General features: G+C 45.0%; 1 protein-coding gene across 2 annotated transcripts in view; it reads left to right on the forward strand.

The window, feature by feature from the left end:
* The window catches only part of KDM4B (lysine demethylase 4B), a 254,704-nt gene that overhangs the window by 96,001 nt on the left and 131,303 nt on the right, over window positions 1-27,400 (forward strand). For both annotated transcript variants that reach the window (XM_060691827.2, XM_087871259.1), the window contains one exon: window positions 12,538-12,675. In XM_060691827.2, coding sequence (XP_060547810.2) covers window positions 12,538-12,675 — 138 coding nt within the window. The remainder of the gene's footprint in view (window positions 1-12,537; window positions 12,676-27,400) is intronic.

Below are 27,400 nucleotides of genomic sequence, written 5' to 3' on the forward strand. Positions count from 1 at the left end.
GGGTAAAATGAGGATCCAGATTGTTGGGGGCAACAGGCTGACTCTGTAAACCACTTAGAGAGGGCTGCAAAGCACTGTGAAGTGGTATTGCTGGGAGGGAGGGAGGGAGGGAGGGAGGGAGGGAAGGAAGGAAGGAAGGAAGGAAGGAAGGAAGGAAGGAAGGAAGGAAGGAAGGAAGGAAGGAAGGAAGGAAGGAAAGAAAGGCTGTGGTGGCGCAGTGGTTGGAATGCAGTATTGCTGGCTAACTCTGCCCACTGCTAGCAGTTTGATCCTGACCGGCTCAAGGATGACTCAGCCTTCCATCCTTTTGAGGTGGGTAAAATGAGGACCCAGATTGTTGGGGGCAACAGCCCGACTCTGTAAACCACTTAGAGAGGGCTGCAAAGCACTGTGAAGTGGTATTGCAGGGAGGGAGGGACGGAAGGAAGGAAGGAAGGAAGGAAGGAAGGAAGGAAGGAAGGAAGGAAGGAAAGGCTGTGGTGGCGCAGTGGTTGGAATGCAGTATTGCAGGCTAACTCTGCCCAATGCCAGCAGTTTGATCCTGACCGGCTCAAGGTTGACTCAGCCTTCCATCCTTTTGAGGTGGGTAAAATAAGGACCCAGATTGTTGGGGGCAACAGCCCGACTCTGTAAACCACTTAGAGAGGGCTGCAAAGCACTGTGAAGTGGTATTGCTAAGAGGGAGGGAGGGAGGGAGGGAGGGAGGGAGGGAGGGAGGGAGGGAGGGAGGGAAGGAAGGAAGGAAGGAAGGAAGGAAGGAAGGAAGGAAGGAAGGAAGGAAGGAAGGAAGGGCTGTGATGGCACAGTGGTTGGAATGCAGTATTGCTGGCTAACTCTGCCCACTGCTAGCAGTTTGATCCTGACCGGCTCAAGGTTGACTCAGCCTTCCATCCTTCTGAGGTCGGTAAAATGAGGACCCAGATTGTTGGGGGCAAAAGGCTGACTTTGTAAACCGCTTAAGAGAGGGCCGTAAAGCACTGTGAAGCAGTATATAAGAGTAAGTGCTATTGCTATCTGTCTCATCTCATTGAGAACTCATTGAGTTTCAAGCTTTGGCAACGAGACATAAATGTGCTAAATATAACCGTATCTCCAGGTACACATTTCTACATCTTGACTTTGTTATTGTAAACCAAACCTTATGCTTGGGGGGGGGGGAGGGTTGAAATCTCTCTATTATGTAAAAGCACGTCCTGCACCAAGAGTTTTCAAAGCTAGGGGCTCGCTCAACTACCTGAATAATGAACTTCCCATCCCAGTTTTGCAAATATGCAAATGGCGGCTTGGTTCAACGCCAAGCCTCCAGCTGGGCGAGCAGATGGAATGCGGGAAAACTCTGGTTTCGGGGGGACTCAGCGCAGGCTGTTCGTACAGGTGGCTCGGGAAGAGATCCGGCATCTGAATTAAACTGTTGTGACACCCCCCCCCCACACACATAACTCAATCTGGTCACTCTGGTTTCTGGTTTCACCTTTCCATCCATGGGTTAATTGTCAATGTTCGAGGAACATATTTACATGGAAGAATAAGGCGAAAAGGGCAGAGGAGGGAGACAAAGCACATGTGCTAAACGCAGCACATTTTATCGTCCCCCCCCCCCGAAAAATATTCGTAGCTTGATATTGAAATGAGGGGTCTTTGGTGCTCTCCGAGTTTAGTGGTTTTCTTGCAGATGTTTCATTACCCAACTAGATAATGTCATCAGTGCTAGGAGAGAGTGGGGTTTGCAGAGAGGAGGAGTGTGGGGTCGTAGGTGCGCTCTCTGAGCTTGGTTGTTTTCTTGGAGGCGTTTCCTGACCCAACTAGGTAACATCATCAGTGTTAGAAGGGAGTGGAATTTAGTTTTTATTTATATATAGTGGTTGCCCTGTCAGTGTTGTGTAAAGCTTTCTTGGTGGTTCCTTGAGTAGCTGCTGTTTACTATTTACTATTGTTTGTCTGAGTTGGTAGTTCCTTGATTGGGGTATTGTTTTTTTGTTTTGTTTTGTTTTTTTAATTTGATTTATATGCTGCCCTTCTCCGGAGACTCAGGGCGGCTGACAATGTGCTCAGCAATAGCCTTCATCCTTTTGTATATTTATACAAAGTCAGCTTATTGCCCGCACAACTGGGTCCTCAATTTACCTACCTTAAAAAGGATGGAAGGCTGAGTCAACCTTGAGCCTTGGCGAGATTCGAACCCTGCAGTAATTGCAGGCAGCTGGTCTTAATAACCAGCTTAATAACAGGGTGCCTTAAACCACTGTACTACCAAGGCTCTTTACTGCTTGATTGTTGGTCTAGTATTACCTTGGTATTAATCTTTGCTTATCTGGGTGCTGATTGCTGGCAGGGAAGTGTTTGGGTTATTTTGTTTCCTCTTTGGCTTTTTGACCTTCTCTTTTGAATGGTGTGTAGATATTGTTTATCTCTATGTGTCTGTCAATGGCCGATTTATCCGAGTAATTCTCTAGAATTTTTAGACATGGCTTGGTCTGGGATGCTGACTCTTTCTCAGTTATGGTGAAGAGTCTGTCCACATGTGCAATTCAGGTACTTTGATTGTGTTTTCTGACTGCTAGTTGGCATTCAGGGATGCCCTCTGCTAGTCTTCTGCCTGTTTGTCTTACATTGTGACGGTTACATAGTGACTCCTGTTTTTTCTTCGGGTTTACTTAATATGTTTGAGAGGACTTGGCTTGTGTTGCTCCTTGGTTAGCTTTTGATTGATGTGAGGGGCTTTTGCACCAATGCTGAGGTTTTCAAGAATTTACATTGTGGGTCATATATTTGGGGGGGGCGGAGGCAAGCAACATGAGCTTATGTGTCATCCATAGGGTGGATTTCATTGCCCAGTCATTAGGAATCTGTTTCATCTTTGGGTGTGATGTAACATTTCATGCTTACTTCATTCTTGTGATTAAGATTTCCACCCAATCAAATGCTCCAGTCTTCGTATCTGCTGCCCTAGAAGGAGGGAAAAAAGCTATTGGATAAGATCCTGCCAAAGTATCTTACTACCTGGATTTGAAGTCCGTCGTGTGTCCCCCGCCCCCGCCGCCTCCCGGGCACATAATGTGGGTGCTCAGCAACAAGTCAACATTTACAGCCATTCTTAGCACCCTGCAGTCACGTGACTGCAGTTTATAATGTTATAATACAATATTTATAAAGTTGTTGGGGGTTTTTTTTGCTGGAAACTGGCATTTATTTCCGTTTTTGGCAAAAACAACAACACCCAGCCATTGCAAACAATGGATTCGCAATAAATGACCACGGCATTTACTTAACTACCATGTTCAATTAATGATTTTCACAAAAATGTCACAAAATAGGATCGGTCACATGATGAGCCTTTGTAACCACCAACATGACTTACAGTTATAATTCCGGGCTCAATCATGAGTGTAAGTCAAGGACTAACTGTAATGCTGAGGACGTGATGATGATTTCATTTTAAAAAATCCTGTTTGGGTCTAATTGTACAGAGCAGCCCTATTGGATGTCCCTTTTTTTCTGGTTGAACACTCTGTACTGTATATTATGCAGCAGCAGCTGCCAGAGAAATCAAGTTGCAGATTGGGCTGTTTGCTTGTTCTTTTCAAGGAGGCTGCCCTTTGAGCAAACGCCTCTTCAGAGGGGTTTACAAAATAGCATTTCAAAACAGCATTTACCTCAACAAAATATAAAATACAGTCGATTGAAATAGCAAGCAACAATGAGATTTTAACAACTCAAAATGGCCGCCTCATTTTAACAAAGGTGTAAATGTAATAGGGAGCATGTACAGTAAATAAAATTATACAGACATAAATGATTTTCATAAGCTGGAATGTAGTCCCATAATAGCACTTAGACTTATATACCGCTTCACAGTGCTTTACAGCCCTCTCTAAATGGTTTACAGAGTCAGCCTTATTGCCCCCAACAATCTGGGTCCTCATTTTACCCTCCTCGGAAGGATGGAAGGCTGAGTCAACCATGAGCCTGGTGAGATTTGAACTGTCAAATTTTAGGCAGCCAGCAGTTAGCAGAAGTAGCCTGCAGTACTGCACTCTAACCACTGCACCACCATGGCTCATAATAAGGTAATAAGACAGCTACTTGGGTCTAGTGGTGAAGGTGCTGGCCTAGAAACTAGGAGACTATGAGCTCTAGTCCTGGGTTAGGCATCAAAGCCAGCTGGGTGACTTTGGGCCAATCACTAGGAGACGGTGAGTTCTAGTCCCGCCTTAGCCATGAAATCCAGCTGGGTGACTTTGGGCCAATCACCAGGAGACAGTGAGTTCTAGTCCCACCTTAGACATGAAATCCAGCTGGGTGACTTTGGGCCAATCACCAGGAGACGGTGAGTTCTAGTCCCACCTTAGACATGAAAGCTGGGTGACTTTGGGCCAATCACCAGGAGACGGTGAGTTCTAGTCCCGCCTTAGACATGAAATCCAGCTGGGTGACTTTGGGCCAATCACCAGGAGACGGTGAGTTCTAGTCCCACCTTAGACATGAAAGCTGGGTGACTTTGGGCCAATCACTAGGAGACGGTGAGTTCTAGTCCCGCCTTAGCCATGAAATCCAGCTGGGTGACTTTGGGCCAATCACCAGGAGACAGTGAGTTCTAGTCCCGCCTTAGACATGAAATCCAGCTGGGTGACTTTGGGCCAATCACCAGGAGACGGTGAGTTCTAGTCCCACCTTAGACATGAAAGCTGGGTGACTTTGGGCCAATCACCAGGAGACGGTGAGTTCTAGTCCCGCCTTAGACATGAAAGCTGGCTAGGTGACTTTGGGCCAATCACCAAGAGACGGTGAGTTCTAGTCCCGCCTTAGACATGAAATCCAGCTGGGTAACTTTGGGCCAATCACCAGGAGACGGTGAGTTCTAGTCCCGCCTTAGACATGAAATCCAGCTGGGGGACTTTGGGCCAATCACCAGGAGACGGTGAGTTCTAGTCCCGCCTTAGACATGAAAGCTGACTAGGTGACTTTGGGCCAATCACCAGGAGACGGTGAGTTCTAGTCCCACCTTAGACATGAAAGCTGGCTAGGTGACTTTGGGCCAGTCCCCCTCCCTTAGCCCAACTCATCTCACAGTGTTGTTGTGGGGAAAATAGGAGGAAAGGTTATTATGTATGTTTGATACCTTGAATTGTTTATAAAAAATAATATAGTAGTATATATATATAAATAAGTTACCCAAGCCTACAAAATAATAAATATTCCTTCTTTTTTGTAACATTCCTTCCTTTCTGGGGCAAAGCGCTCCAGAGGGAAGGCTCCGTGGTGCTTCTCAATTGAATGCAGCCCTTACATCTGCGTAAGGCCCATCCTGCCCAGCCAGTGGGCTCCGTAGTCCAAAGCATCTGGAGAGCAACTGGTTACCCCGACCAGAATCTGCCCTCTATGATGGGGAAAAAATAAGGAGGGATCTGATCGCGAAGCCTTGATAGATTTGTGTTATTTTTCTCATGTCGTCTAGAGCTATATAGTTTAATATAAAAACCTTACATTGACCTGATAGCAAATCAACGGCTAATGCAGTGCTTTCAGCAGCTGCCTTATTTAAAAGTAGACTGGAAGATGAAGGGCACCGAATGGCTGTTAAAAAAAAAACAGCCAGAAATCATTCTGTCTCCATATTAAAGCTGTCAGGGAGAGTTGAGTAGGAAAAACCCTTTTAGTCCCCGATGCTCTAAGCATTTCTGAATGGTTTTCTCATATGCCTAATTCCCCCTTTGTCTTCCTTGCCTCCTTTCAGCCTGTCCTTCCACTCTCCTTAAAATACCAAAAAAATAAATAAATAAAAATAAAAAATAAAAGGATGTGTTTTGTGTCCTCTGAGTAAATGGCATTAAGCAGTCTTGAAAGGAGGACCCTTCACAGCAGGGAAGAATATGAAAATAAGATTCCTTTGACTCGCCCGCACGCCAGAGAAGGAGGCTCAATTTTCTCGGTTAGGGCTTTTCTGTAGGGCTGCTCCCCCCCCCCTCCCCTGACACTGGATTCGTTACAGTAAGTCAGTTTTGGTCAGCTGCAACATTGGGTAGAATGTGAGGAAAATCAGGCCCCAAAAAAGGTCCCTTTTTGGAGTCCGTCACAGAATTCACTTGAAAATCAAACGTGGAGAAGCAGGCTTAGAAGGTTGGTAAATCTGGACCCTTTTTGGTGGAGGGAAAATCGGACGTTAATTTATGATTTACTAAGAAAATTTATATGGCCGCCCAACTCGGTCATGGTGACTCGGAAGGCTTACAGAAACCAAACCCAGCTACAAACCCCAATAAACCCCCATCAACACAGGTAGTCCTCGACTGACAACCCCAACCGAAGCCCAAAATTTCTGTTGCTAAGCGAGACAGTTGTTAAGTGAATTCTGCCCTATTTTACCACCTTTCTTGTCACCGTCGTTAAATGAATCACTGCAATTGTTAAGTGAGTCTGGCCTCTTCCCCATGGACTTTGCTTGTCAGAAGGTTGCCAACAGTGATCACATGACCCCCAGGAACATTGCAACCGTCATAAATATGAGCCTGTTGCCACGTGCCCGAATTTGGATCATGTGGCCATGAGGATGCTGCAACGGTCGTGTGAAAAATGGCCACGAGTCATTTTTTTTCATTGCCGTTATAACTTGGAACAGTTGGTCAATGAAGTGTTTTAAGTCAAGGACTACCTGTAGTCAAACAACCACTTGATGGCCTGTGTATTACCCTAGGGTCCCCAGGCTCATTGGCCAAACCATACCTTCAGGTCCTTTCAAGTATCAAGGTGGGGTTATTCATCCCTGCCGAGAGGGAGAGAGGGAGCCACCACAAAGAAGGCCCTTCTTCTTGGTGCTGCCAGGTGGACCTTCTTAAGACAGGGGACCCATAACATCTTATTTCCAATCTTGCCTTCATAGGGATGATGTTCCATGGGGAGGGAGTCACCACAGAGAAGGCCCTTGGTGCTGCCAGGTGGACTGCCTTAAGATAGGGGACCATAATATCTAATTTCCAATCTTATCTTCTGTTGTGGCCCACCAGTGGCCAGCGGAGCTGGCAGCAGAGTCGGACAGTGAGGAGGTTGGGGAGGAACATGGGCCAGTCCTGGAATCTGGGGAAGGCTCTGATGAGGGCTCTGCGTCAGAGGCAGAGATGTGGCCAGGGCCGTCTGACAGTTATCAGTTGCCTTTGGAGTCAGACATCAGTGAGGCAGACAAACAGCTGGAGCCTGTTCCCAGTATGCGCATGCGCAGAGCTGCCAGGAGAAGGGAACAGCTAAGGAACAAGGGTCAACTTGGGAGTAAGGCCATAGGTGGAATAAGAGGGAACAAAAGAGGAGCAAAAGGGGAGGGGAGTTTGCAGGAGACAATTAGTTGATTGGTTTGTGACTCTCCGAGACTCTTTGCCAAGTTTTGAAGATATCGGCCTGGCAGCTCCCCAAGCCAGATAAGGTCTGTGAGTGTAAATTCTCCCTTGAAAGACTTTGCTGGATGTGAATGAGAAGAATTCACAGTAATTTAATAAAAAGGGGTTTTTGTCGGGACAAGGAGTCTGCTTCATGCTCTTGGGAAGCTTAGGTCAGAACATCTTTTTTTTTTTTTAATTGAAAAGTTTTACAAAGAAAAAATCCCCCCCCCAATTCCCTCCCCACCACCCCCACACCCCTTCCCCCCCTCCCATCCCCCCCTCCCCCCCCAGACTTCCCAGAGCAAAATACAGGGTATTTCTGTTTAACAATCATATGCTAAATTAACCTAACTATTCTTAAACTGCCAAATCCCCCCGAAACCTTAACTCCACTATTGATAAGATAACACTTCTGAAATTTAACATTCATTCATAAACTATTTGATATTTTCTTGTCTGATACTTATTTTGAATATAATCAATCCATCTTCTCCATTCCAATATGTATCTTTCTTGTGTATGGTCCTTCAAATATGCTGAAATTTTCGCCAGGTCAGAACATCTTCATAGGGATGATGCTCCATGTGGAGGGAGCCACCACAGAGAAGGCCCTTGTTCTTGGTGCTGCGAGGTGGACCTCCTTAAGACAAGGGACCCATGACGTCTTATTTCCAGTCTTATCTCCATAGCGATGATGTTCCATGTGGAGGGAGCCTCCATGGACAAGGCCCTTTCTTATGGCCCTACCAGGTGGACCTCCTTAAGACAGGGGACCCGTAACATCTCTTGCCTCCCCACTCTAGTGGATCAGGTAGATGTAACTGTGAAAAGATGGTCCTTCAAATCACCTGACCCCAAGCCACGTAGGGCTTTAAAGGTGACAACCATCATCCTTGAGCTGAACCTGGAAGCAAATTGTCAGCCAGTGCAGTTCCCACAAGAGATGGGACACGTGTGCAAATCTAGACATGCACAGAACTATGCAGGCTGTCACATTTTGTGAACCGACGGAAGATTCCCCTTACCTACGAGACCGTCTTTTGCCACCAATAGCCTCCCACCGACCAGTTCGTTCTCACAGGGAGGGACTACTCAGGGTACCGTCAGTCAAATTATGTCGACTGGCGACTCCCAGGGGGAGGGCCTTCTCTGTGGGGGCTCCAACCCTTTGGAATGAACTGCCCCCGGAGATACGGAATATCCCTGATCTCCGTGCTTTCCGCCGTGCCCTCAAGACCCTGATGTTCCAACAGGCGGGGCTAAACATACAAAAATGTGAATGATTTTTTAAATGTTATCTAATTCTGGGTTTTATTTAATTGACCAAACTAAGTAATAATTTTAATTAGCAATTTTGTGATGTTTGTGTGTCTATATTTTTCTTGACTGTACACCGCCTTGAGTCCTACGGGAGAAAGGCGGTATAGAAATATAATAAATAAATAAATAAATAAATTAGTGGAATCTTGCGTCGTTTATAAAAAATACACAGGAGCTTTGACCTTAGGAAGCTAAATTGGAGCAGGAACCAATTTTAGGGCCACCTTCCAATCGGAGAAGGGTAAGACTGCCCCACTTTTTTATCTTTCCTCGCGAAATGCCGGAAAAATCCGTTTGTAGAAATTCCTGGCAAGCTTCAAACAGGACAAATACCCGGGCATTTATAAATCTGTTGAAGAGTATTTACTTCTCCAAAGAACCCGGATCAATAGTCCAGCTTTTTTCATAATTAAAAATGTGTATTTCTGTAATCGCCTATTGATTTATCCATTTAGCCTGCGAAGCCTTTGCAGAAGTCAGTAAATTTGGGGCCTTTCCTTGCGAGGGGCAGCGGGCGTTGGCTTTAGTTATTGCTGGTCTCCCCATCAGCTGGAGCGTTTTCCTACTTTATTTATCGATGGGACATTGTTGACAGGAGTGGCTTTAGAACGGATCCGTTCTGGGACTTGAGATGAAAATAACCATTGGTGTGATTGTCTGACAGTGGTGTTGACCCAGGGGTGTCCAACATTGGTCACTTTAAGACTTGTGGACTTCAACTCCCAGAATTCCCCTGGAAATCCTGGGAGTTGAAGTCCACAAGTCTTAAAGGAGCCACGGTTAGACACCCCTGCTCTAGTACATAGCCAGTTTTGCTTCATTCAGCAAACTTTTCTTTCTCACACAACTGCTGCTACTTTGTGGTCTGCACACATCTGGAAATTTATGTATTTCATTTCCCCATCTTTGGTGAACACCCTCCAATGATATATTCATCTGCTGGCTTTAAGTTTTTCATCATTGCAAAAATCACTCTTTGATACTGTAATTTTCAGATCAGTTGGCCGCCTTTCATCATGAAGTCTTGTGTTGCTATAAAATCATTCAGGTTGTCATCCAACAGACAGCATTATCAGTATCCAAGCCCACACAACACTTTCCTAGATCACGCATGTTTAATGTCACATACAATGTTTCTTATATATTTATCCATCCATGCATAAGATTTGTGTGTGTGTATGTAGGTAGTCCTTGACATACGACCACAATTGAACCCAAAATTCCTGTTGCTAAGCAAGACAATTGTTAAATGAGGTTTAATCCATTTTACGACCTTCCTTGCCACATTTGTTAAGTGAATTATTGCAGTTGTTAAGTTAGTAACACGGTTGTTAAGTGAATCCAGCTTCTCCGTTGACTCTGTCAGAAGATCATAAAAGGAGATCATGTGAGCCCAGGACACTGCAACCGTCATAAACAGGAGTCCGTTGCCAAGTATTTGAATTTTGATTAGGTGACCATGGGGATGGTCGTAACTGTGAAAAATGGTCATAAGTCCCTTTTTTAATGCCATTGTAACTTTGAATGGTCACTAAGCGAATAGTTGTAAATCGAGGACTTGCATGCAGATAAATTGAACAAGCATTAGCTCAAAGGTATTCCCACTTTTGCAAGGGAATTTGAAAATCCTTTCTTTTTTTTTTTCTTTTTTCTTTTTTTACTTTAATTTATATGCCGCCCTTCTCCGGTGACTCAGGGCGGCTTACAATGCGTTAAGCAATAGCCTTCATTCTTTTGTATATTTATACAAAGTCAGCTTATTGCCCCCATAACTGAGTCCTCAATTTACCTACCTTAGAAAGGATGGAAGGCTGAGTCAACCTTGAGCCTGGGGAGATTTGAACTTGCAGCAATTGCAAGCAGCAGATGTTAATAACAGTGCTTTAGTCCACTGTACCACAGGCTCTTTTGAATTGTATTACAGGCTCTTTCTTCTTTCTTTCTTTCTTTCTTTCTTTCTTTCTTTCTTTCTTTCTTTCTTTCTTTCTTTCTTTCTTTCTTTTCTCTCATTCATTCATTCATTCTTTCTTTCATTCATTCCTTTCTATGTTATGCTAACTTTGTATGTGTCCACTACAGCCTACAGAACTTAATGAGAAATTTGTTTATTCACTAAAATGTCTGCAAAGCTAAATACTTTAAACCTCGCTTGCCTAGTCTCGTAATAAATAAGAATCCCATTTTCCCATATATTTCCGATCCAGTGACATTTACAGTGATGAGAAAAATGGGTTTCCGCTCTCAAATGATGTGTGAATTTAGTGTTGTCGTAAATGGTGCCTTGGCTCTTGACATCCTTTCTCTCTCATCTCATTCTGGGGATATTTGTCTCAGTCTTGATTTCCTCTTTGGTATTTTGGATTTAGATCCCTCCCACAGGTAAATCCAAATGAAGAGAGGGGAAATGTTTGGGAGAAAGAGAGGAATGCATAAAGAAATCTAAAAGAAGAGTGCATTGATGTACAGGATTTTATATGTGATAGAAGCTGTAATGCTTCTCTACTTTTTGATCGTCTTTTCCCACAGATAAATTTTGAATTTGCTGTAGCTCAGTTCTGTGTAGAGCTTGTTAGCAACATTTGGAGTGTGCATGCCTTGGATTTTACTCAAAGCACTAGCAGCAGAGATAAATTCATTCTTTTTCGGCTAGCCGTGATAAGGAAGCTGAAAATCAAAGCTTTCAGAAACCTGCCCGTTCCCTTCTCTTTTAACGTTTGGTTGATAGTCTCCTCTCTGCTCCTCTCCCTTAGCTTAGTATACCTTAGTCAGTCCTTGGCTTCATATATCTGTGAATCCAAAGTGGTTTATGTGGGTTTGGGTGTTGGGTGGATTAAAACAGAATAACAGATTTGGAAGGGACCTTGGAGGTCTTCTAGTCCAACCCCCTGCTCAAGCAGGAAACCCTATACCATTTTTATTTTTAATTTCTTCAGATCTTTTAGTCTCTTTGGGGCAGCCCCTCAAATACTAGAAGACTGCTGTGATGTCCCCCACTAGTCCTTCTCTTCTGAACTTGTACAGAATAGCAGAGTTGGAAGGGACTTTGGAGGTCTTCTAGTCCACGCCCCTGCTCAAGCCGGAAATCCTATACCATTCCAGACAAATGGTTGTCCAGTCTCTTTTTAGAAGATCCTGTGTTAGAGATTAATTGTTCTAACTGTCAGGAAATTTCTACTTAGTTCTGGGTTGCTTCTCTCCTAATGGTAACTGAATTTGCTACTCCGTGCTTGAGCTCTCTGCAGTCTTTTCCTAACAGTTTAAAATGGAGCTTGCATTTTTACAGGGAAATTGTGGGAGGACCACTAGTCCTCAACTTACAACCACAATTGAGCCCAAAGTTTCCATTGCTCAGCAAGACAGTTAAGTGAGTTTTGCCCCCGTTTACGACCTTTCTTGCCACAGGTGTTAAGGGAATCCCTGCAGTCATTAAGTGAGTCACTCGGTGGTTAAGTGAATCGGGCTTCCCCTATTGACTCTGCTTCTCAGAAGGTCGCAGATGGTGATCACGCAACCCAGGGACATGGCAACCGTCATAAATATGAGTCAGTATTAGACAGGGGGATGAACTAGAAGACCTCTAAGGTCCCTTCGAACTCTGCCATCCTGTATTCTGCTAAGATACGTAGACGATATGGAAGATACATGAAGCACTCCTTGAACAACAGCACGAGTCTTGTCAATATGACTGTGTGCAGAGATAATTTGTTTATATTGTCAATTTCTCTTGTATAAATTGTCTGCTGCTCTTTGAAAGCAGGGTGACTGAACATCTAATTTTGTTTACCTTAAACCTTGTTCTCGTTGCTTCCCGCCCTCTTGGAACATAAATTTCTCCCTTCTCTCTTTCCAGATCACCCAGGAAGCTGGAGAATTCATGATTACTTTTCCTTACGGCTACCACGCCGGGTTCAACCACGGATTCAACTGTGCAGAATCCACCAATTTCGCCACCCTGCGATGGATCGATTACGGCAAAATGGCCACCCAGGTCAGTTCCTGCCTCCTTTCCGGGCTCGTGCAGAGGAAATTTAAAAAACAACAACATTGTGCGTTGCAACCCATGGCTTGCAAATTGGGGCCGGATCGGAGCATGAGAGTCAGCAGCACGGAACAAACTTTCATTTTATCTGGGTTCTCTCCTTTAATACCTGCAAATTCTAATTTCCCAATTCTGCTGCCGTTGGGAAACCAGGCTTAGCGGTGGAGGAGATAATCAGGGAATCCCGGAGGAAAAGAATCAAATTGACACGAGAGGAAGTGTTTCCCCAGGGCCGGTTTCAAACTTGCAAACGATTGTTTGTTGGGTGTGTGGATTGTGTTCACTGAGCAGAGATTTTAGGTAATGTCAGGCTTGTGTTCCAAGTCGCAGATTACAACTACATCTAAGCGTTCCTTCTGTTGTTAATGAAAAGAAGAGAGAGAAATAATGTTGTATCTCTTTGATATTCTTAAAATAGATCTGGTGCTAGCTCGAGTCACTTTCCTCTTGCTACCTAATATTAATTAATGTTTTTTCCCCCTTTATTGCCTGGAGATCAAACAGTCCACGTGGTTCTGTCTTTTCTCTCCCCCCACTTTCACATAAACACTTTGAAATAGACAAGAGAGAGAGTGAAAATTCGAATTTTGGGCTTCTCACCTCTATTTTAACACTCCAACTGCTACATTATACTGGCTGAGTCATGGCTACAGTTTCAGGATACGCCAAATGTTTCATCATTGAACCGGTTTCAAATATTCTGTTTTTGGATCCCAAAAGAAATGGAAAATGGCCGGTTTCAGTCATTTGGGGAGCCCAAGACAGAATTTGGGATAGTTTAGATTCAAAATGTTGCACACCCCCAACAGTCGTCTTTTTTTCTAATACGTGTTTCTGGAAGGGTTGATATTTGGTGTGTTGTTCCTTGCTCTAGAATGAATTGCTATAGCTTGTAGAACGTTAGGAACATACAAGTCATCCTAGACTTACGATGGGTTGTTTACAACTGTTCAAAGTTCTGACGGTCCTTTTCAATCTGGTACTTACAACCCGGATTTGGAAAACATTCCTATTCTCTCTCGCTCTCGCTCTCTCCCTCTTGCTCTCTCGCTCTCTCTCTCTCTTTAGCTCTCTCTTTAGCTCTCTCTCTTTAGCGTTCTCTCTCCCCTTCTCCCCCTCTCTCCCCCTCTCTCTCACACTCTCTCTCTCTCTCTCTCTCTCTCTCTCACACACACACACACACACGGCACCCTCATGAATGCGTGTCAGGGGCTCAATAACTGACTTGCGCTTCCCGCCATATGCAGCATCCCCGGGACAAACGACCACATTTCATGGTTGTTTGGCCCATTTACTTCTGATTTTTGGCAAAAACCAACCCCATAGCTGGTTTGCTTAATAACTGCAGGATTCATTTAACGGCCACCGGGAAAAAAAACCCTCCTAAAATCAGGTTGCTCACGTGGGTGACCTGATTTACGACCATTACAACTTAACAGCCATGATAGGCGGACTCCATCGTGGTTGTATATCGCGGACCAGCTGTCTATCCTTTTAAGTAACTACCTCTACTAGCCTTTTAGGCTAAGAGGCTGTATCAAGAAAAGCCTCATGTCAGAATCCAGAGAAGTGACTATGCCTCTCCGCAGCACATGGATCTGAGCATGCCTAGACTATTGTGCCCAGTTTTGTGCATCGCATTTTCGGAAACACATTGACAAACGGCAGAACGTCCAGGGAAGAACAGCCAAAATGATAAAGCACCTGGGAAGAATGCTTTATGAAGCCCAGTTGTTGAAAGCAACGCAAGACATGACAGCTGTCTTCAAATACCTGAAATACAGAAGATGGAGCTACTCAGCTACTCAGAGCAGTTCAGGAGACAGAGCAAGGAACGGTGGGTTTAAGTGATAAGGAAATAGCGTTTGACTGGCCAGCACTGGCTGGGGAATCCTGGGAATTGAAGCCCACGCATCTTCAAAGTTGGCAAGCCCAGTTCTCCGTGAACTGCTTGTGGTTGTGTGTGACTAAATTGGCTTCTCCCACGGACAGATTTCCTTGGTTGGAAATAACCGTAGTTTGTAGTCCTACACAACTAGAAAGGATTTGGGGCCACGAACAAAGAACTTGTATCACCAAGGAGACCCACGTACTAGATCTCTGTATAATACTCTACAGATAGCCCTTGACTTACAACCACACTGGAGCCCAGCATTTCTGTGGCTAAGTGAAACATTTGTTAAGTGAATTTAGCCCCATTTTACGACCTTTCTTGCCCCAGTTATTAAATGAATCTGGCTTCCTCCTTGACTTTGCTTGTTGGAAGGTCGCAAAAAGGGGATCACGTGACCCCGGGACACTGCAACAGTCATAAATATGAGTCAGTTGCCAAGCATCCGAATTTTGATGATGCAAACACAGCAATGCTACAGCGGTCCTAAGTGTGAAAAACGGTCATAAGTCACTTTTCTCGGGGGCCGTTATAACTTTGAACGGTCACCAAATGAACTGTTGTAAGTCGAGGACTACCTGTATTCTGGCCCCACCTCCTTTCAGTCAACCCACACAGTGAACAGGTATGTTTCGTTTGAGGAACAATGACCACAAACCACTTCTAAAGGAGGCTTTGCCAGGCCTGTAAGAATCACCTCATTTCCATTTATATAAATCAGGAATTGGGCCTAAAAATAGCACTTTTAATCAAAGGACGGTTTTCCCCATCCCATCCCATCCCATCCCAGTCTGCCTTTCAGCCTTTCCTGCTTTTTTGCGTAATTTAAAAAGGAAGATTTTTTTTTTTCAACTTGAGCTAGCACAGGCCATTGAGAATTTGGCCTGAGGGGGGGCAGAGAACATCTTAATGCTCCGATCATGGGGGAGACTCGATCATGTAAAGAAAGCATATCACGGCGCTTAATTTTGAAGCGATTCTGAGTTTGAAGTGTCTACGCACTTTACCTTGCTTTTAAGCTACAATCTAAACCGCCATTACTCTTGGCAGCTATAGGCAATGGCCACATCGACGCTGTGAGCTGGTTATCCAGGTTTTCTCAGTTTGTCCCGCTGGCCTTCAAAACAGAGCAGCTTCTCGTGGAAATTCTGATGAGAGCTTTAAGGACCACAAATGCCTGCAAGACAGCAAGCTCTGAGATTAAAAGCAATTTTGGGCTTAGCCAGGTTGTTCGCAAACAACTGACGTTTTGGCAAACCCTCCTCCTCCTCCTCCTCCCCCGACCCCATCCCCGGCTTACATTGTTGGGAGCTGTAGCGTGAAATTACTGAACAAGCCCTGATGGGCAGAGATTCTAAGTTACTTGAGGGAGAGGGAAGTTGGTGAGATGTCACCCTGTTTTCTTTTCATTGTATCCTATTTACTCGTTCCCTCTCGTTGCACTAGGCACCATGGTTTGACTTTTCTTGAGTAAGAGTAGGATTTCTAATACCAATAAAAGTGAATATTTGTAACTTAGGGTTGAACTGTGGGCTCCTTGGTGCTCTCTGAGCTTTTGATGGTTTTCTTGAAGACATTTCATGACCCAACTAGGTAACATCATCAGTGCTAGAAGGGAGTGGAGTTTGTGGAGAGAAGGAGGATTGTGGGCTCCTTGGTGCTCTCTGAGCTTGGTGGTTTTCTTGCAGACATTTCATGACCCAACTAGGTAACATCATCAGTGCTAGAAGGGAGTGGAGTTTGTGGAGAGGAGGAGGATTGTGGGCTCCTTGGTGCTCTCTGAGCTTGGTGGTTTTCTTGCAGACATTTCATGACCCAGCTATATAACATCATCAGTGCTAGAAGGATTTGTTCCCTGCTTATATACAGTAGCTTGTGCTGCCAACTCAGACAAACAATCAAACAATAAATCACAACCTCATCAAGGAACTTCCAAGAATTCTCCCAGCAAAACTGACAGGGCCAGCCACTTATATATAAACAGAGAACCAACCCCACTCCCTTCTAGCACTGATGATGTTACCTAGTATGGCAATGAAACGTCTGCAAGAAAACAACCGCGCACAGAGAGCACCAAGGACCTCACAGGAATCCTAATGCTTGTTGGACAGGGGTTTAATGTGCTGCACACCTCCTGGCAGCATTGTGCTCACCCAGCTTGTTGCCCTCCTGACCAGCATCTCTGTCTGCATCATTGACCAGGTCTGTAGGTTGGGCATCCACGGTGCTTCCTCTTTGCTCTGAAAACCATAAATCTCCAAATGAAAGGTGAGAAATTGTTGTGATAGGGGGTTTTCCCCCTTCTTTTCTTCACAAGCTGATGGTAATGAAAGAAGTCAATGCTTCTCAACCTTGGCAACTTTAAGATGTGTGGACTTCAACTCCCAGAATTCCCCAGCCAGCTATGTTAAAGTTGCTAAGGTTGAGAAACACTGAGATAAGGCAAGTTACGCTGTTATTTTTGAGCCATGTGTATTCTTCGGTAAACATTTGACAGTTCAAATCTGATTTTCTGTCCATTTGCTCAGAAGCGTGCTACACAAAGTGTACAGCAATGAGCTTTCTCCTAGGTTAGACCCAACCAGATTATAGCAACAGCGGAAGAAAACTGAATTCTGCCTAATATTTTGAAAATAACTAAATCACCCCTCTTCGTTGTACCTCCTTATTTAGGTCGTGTGGGACGATGTATTATTTTCCCGCTTTAAAAATCCTTTCTGTTCTTCCTCGACAGTCCCGAGATTTACCTACTACTACTACTAAGCTCAGATAATAATACGGTGGGTTTTTCTTTTCTAATCTTTTCTTTTTTAAGTTTCTCCTTGCACAATTGTGATACGCCCAGCAGCAGAGAGTGCAGCAGTTCTGACTTTTAATACTGGCCATGTTTTATAAGTTGCTCGTTCCATTAAAAAGAAAATGTAAGCAATACATAAATATTCATGTTCCCGAAATAAGCTTTTTGTTTTGATTTTTTTTTTTAAAAAATGCTCGCTTCTATTTGCCTAAAAGTTCCGTCCTCTCCCTCTCTAACAAAAAAGGAGAATATTGCTGACTATACACACACACACAAACATACATACACACTGGGGGTCAAAATATCCAGCATCTTGAAACATTTCATCTAATTCTGGCTGGTAAATTATGTGCTGCAATTGAATGATTACCGCAAGGCCTGAAAGAAGCAGCATTAATAACTCACAGGGCTGCGAACTACGGCAGTCTCAATTTGCTTTACAAACAAACAGGGGAATTTAAACAATCAGCTCATTAGAAGCAACTTTCCCCCCCTCCCATAGTAATGATGGGGGCCAGCATCAGTATTAGCAGGACATGGGCTCTTCGGCTACTCAAGGCCCCAGGTTTGGTTTTGGGAAACCAGGTAGACAGATCACCTGTGTTGTGGCCCATACGCGGCCTGTGCAGCTAGTAGCTGATTCAGACAGTGAGGAGGCTGGTGTGATGCTGCGTCATCAGCCTGTGCAGCTGGCACTCGAGTCAGACAATGAGGAGGCTGGAGAAGATGTGGTGCCAGAGGCAGGGATTCAGCCAGGGCCTTCAGAACCTCCAATAAGTGAAGAGGAAGAAGAGGAGGAGCCTCTTCTCGATGCACGGGCATGCAGAGCTGCCAAAAGGCAGGAGTGGCTCCTCAGGAGGAGGTCTCCTCGAGAGTAAGGCTTGGGGCTAATTGGCCACTCCCTTAGCCTATTTAAGGAGGAACACCGACTGAAGCAATTTGCAGGGAACAACTTCATTCACATACCTTTGTGTCTTGTCTTGCTTATCTTATCAGCTTCCTGCAAATTGCTTCTGGGCAATCTGCCAACCATAGTAAGCTTTCAGTTATTATTCTTTGAATTCTTGGCGGCTGTTAATGCAATTAATTAACAGCCGTTGTTGTAAAAGACTGGTTTATTTAGTAAACTGAGGTTTGAACGGACTTTGTGTGTGCTGCGTTCTTTGGGGTCTGTAGCTGGGGCAGAACAACCTGGGGAGGGGCTGGACTAGAAGACCTCCAAGGTCCCTTCCAGCTCTCTTCAGATTGGGGAGGGGGAGAATGGCTAAGTAGGTCTTCCTAAACACCGATTTAACAGAAAATTGGCCTGCTGAGTATTTGTAGGTAGAGTTGGCGAGACTGCCGATGGAATGATTTCGCCCTAGAGGCTTCTGCCTTCCTCGCTCTCATTAGCAGCCAACCAGGGTGGAAAATTGGCTAAGTTTCTGCAAGGGCCATTCCAGTAGAGTTCCATGGGTGTAAGTTGGTGGTAAATAAGAGCCTTGATAGTACAGTGGTCTACGCACCCTGTTATTAACACAGCTGCCTGCAATTTCTGCTGGTTCGAATCTCGCCAGGCTCAAGGTTGACTCAGCCTTCCATCCTTTCAAAGGTAGGTGAAATGAGGACCCAGTTTGTGGGGGCAATAAGCTGACTTTGTATAAATATACAAAAGGATGAAGGCTATTGCTTAACGCACTGTAAGCCGCCCTGAGTCTCCAGAGAAGGGCGGCATATAAATCAAAATTTTTTTAAAAAAAAAAATGAAATTCTGAGCATGAGGCTGGAGGATGTTGCATTTACGAACGGCCTTGGGTGGTTTGACGTAGAGGTAGTCCTCAACTTACAACAAACAATTCCTTTAATCACCATTCGAAGTTACAAGAGCACTGGAAAAAGTGACTCGGGACCGGTTTTTTTATACACTTAACGACTGTTGCAGCATCCCCCTCAGTCACGTGATCAAAATCCAGACACTCAGCAACTGGTATTTACGACGGTCGTGGTGTCCTGAAGTCATGCGATCCCATTTTGTGACCATCTGATAAGTGAAGTCAATGAGGAAACCCGATTTGCTTAACAACCGTGTGGTTAGCTTAACCACTGCAGTGATTCACTTAACAACTGTGACAAGAAAGGTCATAAAGTGGAGGAGACCTCATTTAACAACTGTCTAGCTTAGCAGTGGAAATGTTGGGCTCAATTGCAGTCGTAAGTCGAGGACTGCCTGTGTTTTTCTGCCTCCTTTTCCCATGCCCTGAAAGATTTAAGGATAATAAATGAAATAATTGGAGGAAGCAGAATGAGTCCAAATGAGCAGCTGGCTAACCGTTCAGAGTGATTTAACTGTGACACAACATGATGTACCTTGAAGGCCTCGGTTTAGAATTGCAGTCAGCAAAAAGCAAGCATCGGTAAATGAATCTATTGATTAAATTTGGATGTAATTAAAAACCTGCAGTCTTCAAGCAAGGCAGCCTTTTCCCTTACAGATCGGTCCAGAGAAGAGGAAAGAATTGGAAAGGAAGAGAAGGAAGGGATTGCATCTTGAGCATTAAATGAAATGCTTGAAGTTCTTTAGTGATATCACTCCCATCGTTCTTGAGCATTGACTCTGTTAGCTGAACTTAGTGTGACGTCAGAAATTTTCTGGATGGAAGTTGCGGATAGCTGGATTACAGCCTTGACCGAGAGGGGAAGACCTGAAAAACAACGCACCCTGTGTAGTCTATGGAGATTCTCACTCATCCAGGTCATGGTTGTTCCAAAGGTGCTTTTTCAGCAGCTCCAAGAAGGCTCCACCCCTATTTGCACCACTCAGGTGACCCCGAGGACACAGACAAACCTTCAAGTGGCTCCAACGGCCCTCTAAAAGCATGCAAATGTCCAGCTGTCTGCAAGGAGTATAAATCCTTCCGTTCCTCACCATCCAGTCAGAGCTGAAGAAGCTTCTTGGAGGAGAAACGAAACGTCTTCAAAGAAAAAACAGAAAGTCCACTTGCCTCTTGAAAAAAAAGCACCTTTGGGACAACCATGTGTAGCTCAAAGAACGGGCCTGGTAGCTCAGCAGACTAAAAGCATTGTGATTAACACCAGCTGTCTGCAATTACTATAAATTCGAATCTCACCAGGCTCAAGGTTGACTCAGCCTTCCATCCTTTCTAAGGTAGGTGAAATGAGGACCCAGTTTGTGGGGGCAATAAGCTGACTTTGTATAAATATACAAAAGAATGAAGGCTATTGCTTAACCCATTGTAAGCCGCCCTGAGTCTCCGGAGAAGGGCGGCATATAAATCAAATTTTAAAAAAAGAAAAGAAAAGAAAGAGTTACGTGCCCATGTAGTGGCAACTACCGGTAGCTAGAGACGTTTGATTAAGTGCAGAAATCTGTTCTTTACCATTTCGTCTCTGTTTTTCTTCTTTATTCATGTCAGAAGCATCGCAATCAAAATAAGGCATACTATACAGCAGGGATCCCCAATCTTTTTGGTTCCATGGACCGGTGGTGGCTTTGGTGGTTTTGGAGGCGCGGGAGGATGGTTTCTCACATGCAACCTAAAACCTAAATTTGTTGTATCTTCCGAATGCTCGCTTCCCCCACAACCCAAATTATTGTGAAACAGGCTATGTCCCTTTCTTTATCCATCAATTCCAACCAGCTCAGATTTCATCCAGCTTGTAGATAGTATTTTGGAACTTTTTGAAACTGCTTTCTGGTTTTACCCCTTGAAGACTTTACGACATTGGCAAATTTGGCCATTTTCATCTCTTAACTCCAGGTCATTTATAAATCAACTAAAAAGCATCCCTTTCCAGTACCGTGAAAACATTCGATTTATTCTTATTTTCTGTTCCTCTTCTAAAACTTGGATATTATGCCCAGATTATTATTATTATTAACCCCAATGCTAACTCTAACCCTAACGAACCTCTGGGCTTGCGGATGGCCTGATAAACCCCAGAAGGTTGGTTATTACATTGTGTTTTGGCATATTTGTCGCCGACATGAATTTGGGTATAAAATGATGATTGTCTGGTGGCTCATAGCTCAGCCATCCAGAAATACCTTGAGTTGCCTGCTGGTGGTTCCCAAGGCTTACATCTCTGCATGCACGTCATCCCCAGCTGTCTCTTCTGGCTTATGCCATTCAGATGACCCTGTGTGTCTCTTTTAAAGGGTCCCAGGTCTGCCTGACAATATTATCAGCCTCCCACACTCCCCCAGACCAACATCTGCCTTCAGGCTTGAGGAAATCCCCAGCCAAGATTTCCTTATTAAGGCTGAATGACAAGCAGAGATAACAGTGGACACAAGAGGGTGAGAATTCTCTAAATCGGCAAACAAAGAAGCCGACCGAAGAACAGATGACTCTTAATAGATGACAAAGATGGAAGTACAGGTAATCCTTAGCTTATGGCCACAATTGAGCCCATTTTTCACTGCTGAGAAATGATGATTTAAAGGTCTGGAGACTCAAACATATGAAGAACAGTTGCAGGATTTGGGCATGGCTAGTCTAAAGAAAAGGACTAGGAGAGACAAGATAGTACAGTTCCAATATCTGAGGGGCTGCCACAAAGAAGAGGGAGTCAAGCTATTCTCCAAAGCACCTGAGGGCAGGACAAGAAGCAATGGGTGGAAACTAATCAAGGAGAGAAGCAATCTGGAATTAAGGAGAGCAGTTAACCAGTGGAACAACTTGCCTCCAGAAGTTATGGGTGTTTCATCACTAGAAGTTTTTAAGAAGAGACTGGACAGCCACCTGTCTGAAATGGTGTAGGGTTTCCTGCTTGAGCAGAGGGTTGGATTAGAGGACCTCTGAGGTCCCTTCCAGCTCTATTCTGATTGATTGATTGATTGATCAATCGATCAATCGATCGATTGATCGATTGATCAATCGATTGATCCTTGGTCCTCTGTGGGCAGGAGGTGGTTGAGGTCTTACGGTAGCTGCTCCTCACTGTTTACTTGCATGCAGGAACATTTGTAACTAAACGATTCCCCTTTTGGAAGGGACATCAGCCTCAAAGGGCTTTTGAGGAGTTGGGGGTCAGGAATGGAAACAAGGGGTCAAGTAGCACCCATCGCCCCTCCCTCCCTATTCTTCAAAGCATGTGAAGGCAGATGGAATGGATGGAAACCAATCAAGGAAAGAAGCAACCTGGAATTAAGGAGAAGCTTCCTAACAGTGAGGACAATTAACCAGTGGAACTACCTGCCTCCAGAAGTTGCGGGTGCTCCATCACTGGAGGCTTTTAAGAAGTCACTTACCTGAAATGGTCTCCTGCTTGAGCAGTGGGTTAGACTAGAAGACCTCCAGGGTCCCTTCCAGCTCTTTTCTGAATTCACTGAAGATGGCACTAGAAGTCCCAGTCCCTTGGTGATTGGCCCAAAGTCTCCCAGCTGGCTTTCATGCTTAAGGCAGAGTCAGAACTCATTGTCTTCTGGTTTCTAGGCTGGTGCCTTCACCACTAGATCAAACTGAATATATTATTTATACAGGTAGAATATATGACTTATGTAGGGCAGGCTAAAGCCTCTAGTTTACCATGTGAATTTTGTTGTGGCTGGCCAGTGGCCAGCGGATCTGGCAGCAGATTCGGAGAGTGAGGAGGTTGGGGAGGAACATGGGCCAGTCCTGGAGCCTGGGGAAGGCTCTGATGAGGGCTCTGTGTCGGAGGCAGAGATGGGGCCAGGGCCATATGCCAGTTATCATCTGCCTTCAGAGTCAGACATCAGTGAGGCAGACGAACAGCTGGAGCCTGTTCCCAGTGTGAGCATGCACAGAGCTGCCAGACGAAGGGAACAGTTAAAGAACAAGGGTCGACTCAGGAGTAAGACCACAGGTGGACAATGAATGGGCCCCTCCCAGAGGGAATAAAAGAGGAGCGAAAGGGGAGTGGAGTTTGCAGGAGACAATTAGTTCATTCCTGCATTCTCGCCAAGTATCTGAAAGATATCAGCCTGGCTACTCTCCAAGCCTGATAAAGGTCGATAATTGTGAACTATATTGAAAGACTGTGGGAGAGGAAAGACTTTGACTGTCAATTAAATAAAAGGGGTCAGAACAGAATTTGGTCTTAACTGCTGCAAGAAACCCCAGCCTTTACTTCATGCTTTAAGTGCCGTTGCCTCCCGTCTGTCTGCTCGTAAACCGGCTTCTGACCTAGCTTCCTCCTTTTGGTCTGGAGGCTGTTCTGGTTCTTCGGGACCGGTTGGGTTCCCCCATGTCGCCTGGTCGGCTATGTCTGAGCTGAGCTCTTCCTTCCTCCCGCTCCCCAGCCCTTGCTGGGCACACGGCCTCCCAATCTCTCTTTGCACAGCACGAGTGTCTCTGTAAGTAACAGGTAATGTCTCGATGTTTACCCTGTGCTTAATTTCATTTTTGCATTCCTTCAAAGCGGGCGCGTTCCTTGGCTGCTCATGGATTGCTCATTACAGGGCCTATCATGCAGCGATAATGCCACACCGCTGATAGTGCTGAGTGGCTGCTTTCTCTTCCATCCCCCCCCCCTTCCTTCCCCTATCTTAATTTTTTCAGCTTCTTTTCTTTTTTCGGTTTTCCAATCTCGAGATCGTTTTAGACTCCCTTCTCTTAATTATATTTCTGCTTTGGGGCTCTCTCAGCCACCCCTCCCCTCCCCTCCCCTCCCCACCGGTAGACGGGTCTATTTCTGGTACCTAGTCCCCAGATCATAATAATAATTTTAATTAGTACCTTCTGAGACTATTTCCAGTCCTGAGATGCTTTGAGAGAAATTGGTGTCTGGCGTAAGTGCAGAACTCAGACTTTGCTCTTTTGTAGAGAAGGCTACATTTGCCATCTGATTCTCCTTTGTCCAACATAAGCAAAAGTTAATTGAACCACAATCTACAGTTTTCTACAGTTTAAAAAAAAAACCCCGCACACCTGCAACCTGCCTTTGGGATCGGATGATGCGTGCATGCGTGTGAGAGCGATTTTTTTCCATTCTGACAACAGTAGTTCTCATTTCTCCTTAGCCAGAAGCTTGTAGACAGAATCCAGTTTTGCACAGAAAACAAGAAAAGGACTTTTACCCACCCAAGTGTCCATGTTTGTAAAGTTTTGTCTTGGGATCCAATTTTGGCATTCATAGAATTGTTTATGAGTCTGTGGAGACTTGCAAACAGGGGAATGGATGAGATTTATTTATTTATTTATTTATTGGTTCGATTTATATGCCGCCCTTCTCCGGAGACTCAGGGCGGCTTACAATGCGTTAAGCAATAGCCTTCATTCTTTTGTAGATACCTGCTTAGTAGGGCTTTCGGCCCCCCCTAAGCGGTGTTCTTTTTTATACAAAGTCAGCTTATTGGCTCCACAAACCGGGTCCTCATTTTACCTACCTCAAAAGGATGGAAGGCTGAGTCAACCTTGAGCCTGGTGAGATTTGAACTCGCAGGCAGCTGGCAGCTGAGTGCTATTTAACAGCACTTTAGTCCGCTGCTCCACCAAGGCTCCCCCCCTGGAGATGGGAGGGCAGCGGCTTTAACAAGGCATTAATAACAGAATAACAGAGTTGGAAGGGATCTTGGAGGTCTTCTAGTCCTACCCCTGCTCAGGCAGGAGACCCTTTGCCGTTTCAAACAAATATCTTTTTCAATCTCTTCTTGAAAATCTCCAATGATAGAGCAGCCACAACATCTGGAGGCAAGTCGTTCCACTGTTCCCCTCCCCCTCCTCCCCCTCTCCGCAAAGCCCACTCCCTTCTGGCACTGATGACGTTACCTAGTTGGGTAATGAAACATCTACAAGAAAACCACCAAGTTCAGAGTGCCCCTCACCTGGAAGATTTCTTCCTATCTTATTTATCTTCTTATGCACAGATACCTTTCATCTACTTTCCATGTTTTATTTTCCTCCTTCCCCACCCCAAAGCCTGTCAAATTCCTTCCCTGGTACGAGAAAGCTGATTGAATATCCCATTCTGAGGACGAGAGTGGGATGGTTCCCCCCCCCATATTAATTTGTGGGGCGGAGGGAAGGGACACCTTTCCAGTGACAGCTGGAACGTCTGCCTGCATTGTTAACCGTTCAGCATCTGTACGTTGAGAGGAGCCATTGCTCCGGTGAAACGTCTTAACGGTGTTAATTTAAAAACGCCCTCGATGAATTGCAACCTAACTCCGAAGAGGGAATATAAGATCCGCTGTCTCCTGCTGCAACGCTTAATGAAAACATGTTTCCCGGCTGGCAGCTCTGTCTGGTACATGTGGGTGTATTTGCAATAACTCGGCGTGGGAACAATGTTTGGCCTGAAGAAATTGCATTAGGGCGCGTGGCGCTCGGTACAGCTTCGCCCGCCTTCTGGTGGAACGTGGGGGCTCTGAGCCGTTGACCCCGGCGTTGTTCTTATTAATTAAACTCGGATACCATCAGAGTCCCACCGACTCCAGGTGACGCCTTGGTAAACGGTGTTAAAAAGAACAAAGCAATTATGCAAAATAAGGGATGAAAGACAGCGGCCAGACAAGAGCAGATGCCAAATGCACATCGAGTGCCGGTCAGTCCTTGACTTACGACGGTTTGTTTAGCGACTGTTCGAAGTTACAATGGCACAGAAAATTGTGAGAAAGGTTTCTCAAGAGTTACAACCTTTTGCAGCATCCCTGCAATCGTGGGATTAACATTCGGATGCTTGGCAAGCAGTTCATAGTTATGACCTTTGCGGTGTCCCAGGATCCCCTCTTGCGACCTGCTGACAAGCAAAGTCAAGGGGGAAGACAGGTTCACTTCACAGCTGTGTTACTAACTTATCCACTGCAGTGATTCACTTAACGACCGTGGCAAGAAAGGTGGGTAAATTGGGGCAATTTAACAAATCTCTCACTTAAGAAGAGCAATCTGGGGCCCAGTTGTGGTCGTAAATTGAGGACTACCTGCAAAGAGTCCATCAGACCTGAGGAAAGAACCAGGTCTTCAAGACCTCTTCGAAACCTACCGGCAGGATGACAAACATCCGGATCACGAGGCGCCATGGGGATCTGACAGATGTCATTCCTTAATTGAAGGGACCCAGAGCACACCGGAGTCCCTGCCAGATTGAATCCACCAGGCAGATGCTATGGGAGACAGGCGGTCCCTCAAGTAACCAAGCTCTTTTGCTAGACAGAATTCTAATTTTTTAAAATGTATTTTTTATTTATTCATCAACGAAAATTACAGATACGAAGATTCCAAATGAAAAACAAAATTAAAATGTGACAGGGACAATACGCACGGCACCTTAGGAACTTCTTAAATATGGAGTGAGGCCCACAGAAGTTAAGTTAGAATTAAAACTGTGAAAGGAAAAACAACTGAATTGGGTAAGATATGCCAGACTTTGGCCACTCTTGTTACAAAAATCAAATTTTTTTACGATCGAGTTTAAAGTGGCTTACATTAAGTTTAAAGCGGTTGTTCGCACATATTACATCGCGATTAAAACTAAAAAAAAAGTCATTTACAGGTAAAACGAGTTCTAATACGGGCCATCCTTGACTTACGACGACAACTGGAACCAGAATTTCCAAGCGAGGCAGTTGTTAAATGAGCCCTGTCCAATTTCACGGCCGCTATTATCCAACCGCGTGAAGTAATTTCACAACTGCCGCAATTCACTTAACAAATGTGGCAAGACAAGCCGTAAAACGGGGCAGAACTCACTTGGCAACATAAATTGTGAGCTCAGTTGTGGTCGTACGTTGAGGACTACCCGTAGTAGAGCCCGGAACGGCTTAAGAGCTTGGCTGGCTGGGGAATTCTGGGAGTTGAAGTCCACAAGTCTTAACGCAGCCAAGGTTGGACACCCCTGGCTTGGAGCTCTGAATCTGCTGCTCATGTGAAACACACAAGGATGCGATCCCATTTTCTGAGTTACGGCTGGAGCTGCTCGACCCAAAATCCCCTCTTTCAGGCGCGTATCTGCTAAAAGAGCACTTTGCTTACTCAAGCTCTTTTTGCATTGTTTAACACCCCCCACCCGCATCTTTTCCATTTCTT

Source organism: Pantherophis guttatus, chromosome 1, assembly GCF_059756535.1.
Source record: "Pantherophis guttatus breed Tessera chromosome 1, ASM5975653v1, whole genome shotgun sequence".
Lineage (NCBI taxonomy): Eukaryota > Metazoa > Chordata > Lepidosauria > Squamata > Colubridae > Pantherophis > Pantherophis guttatus.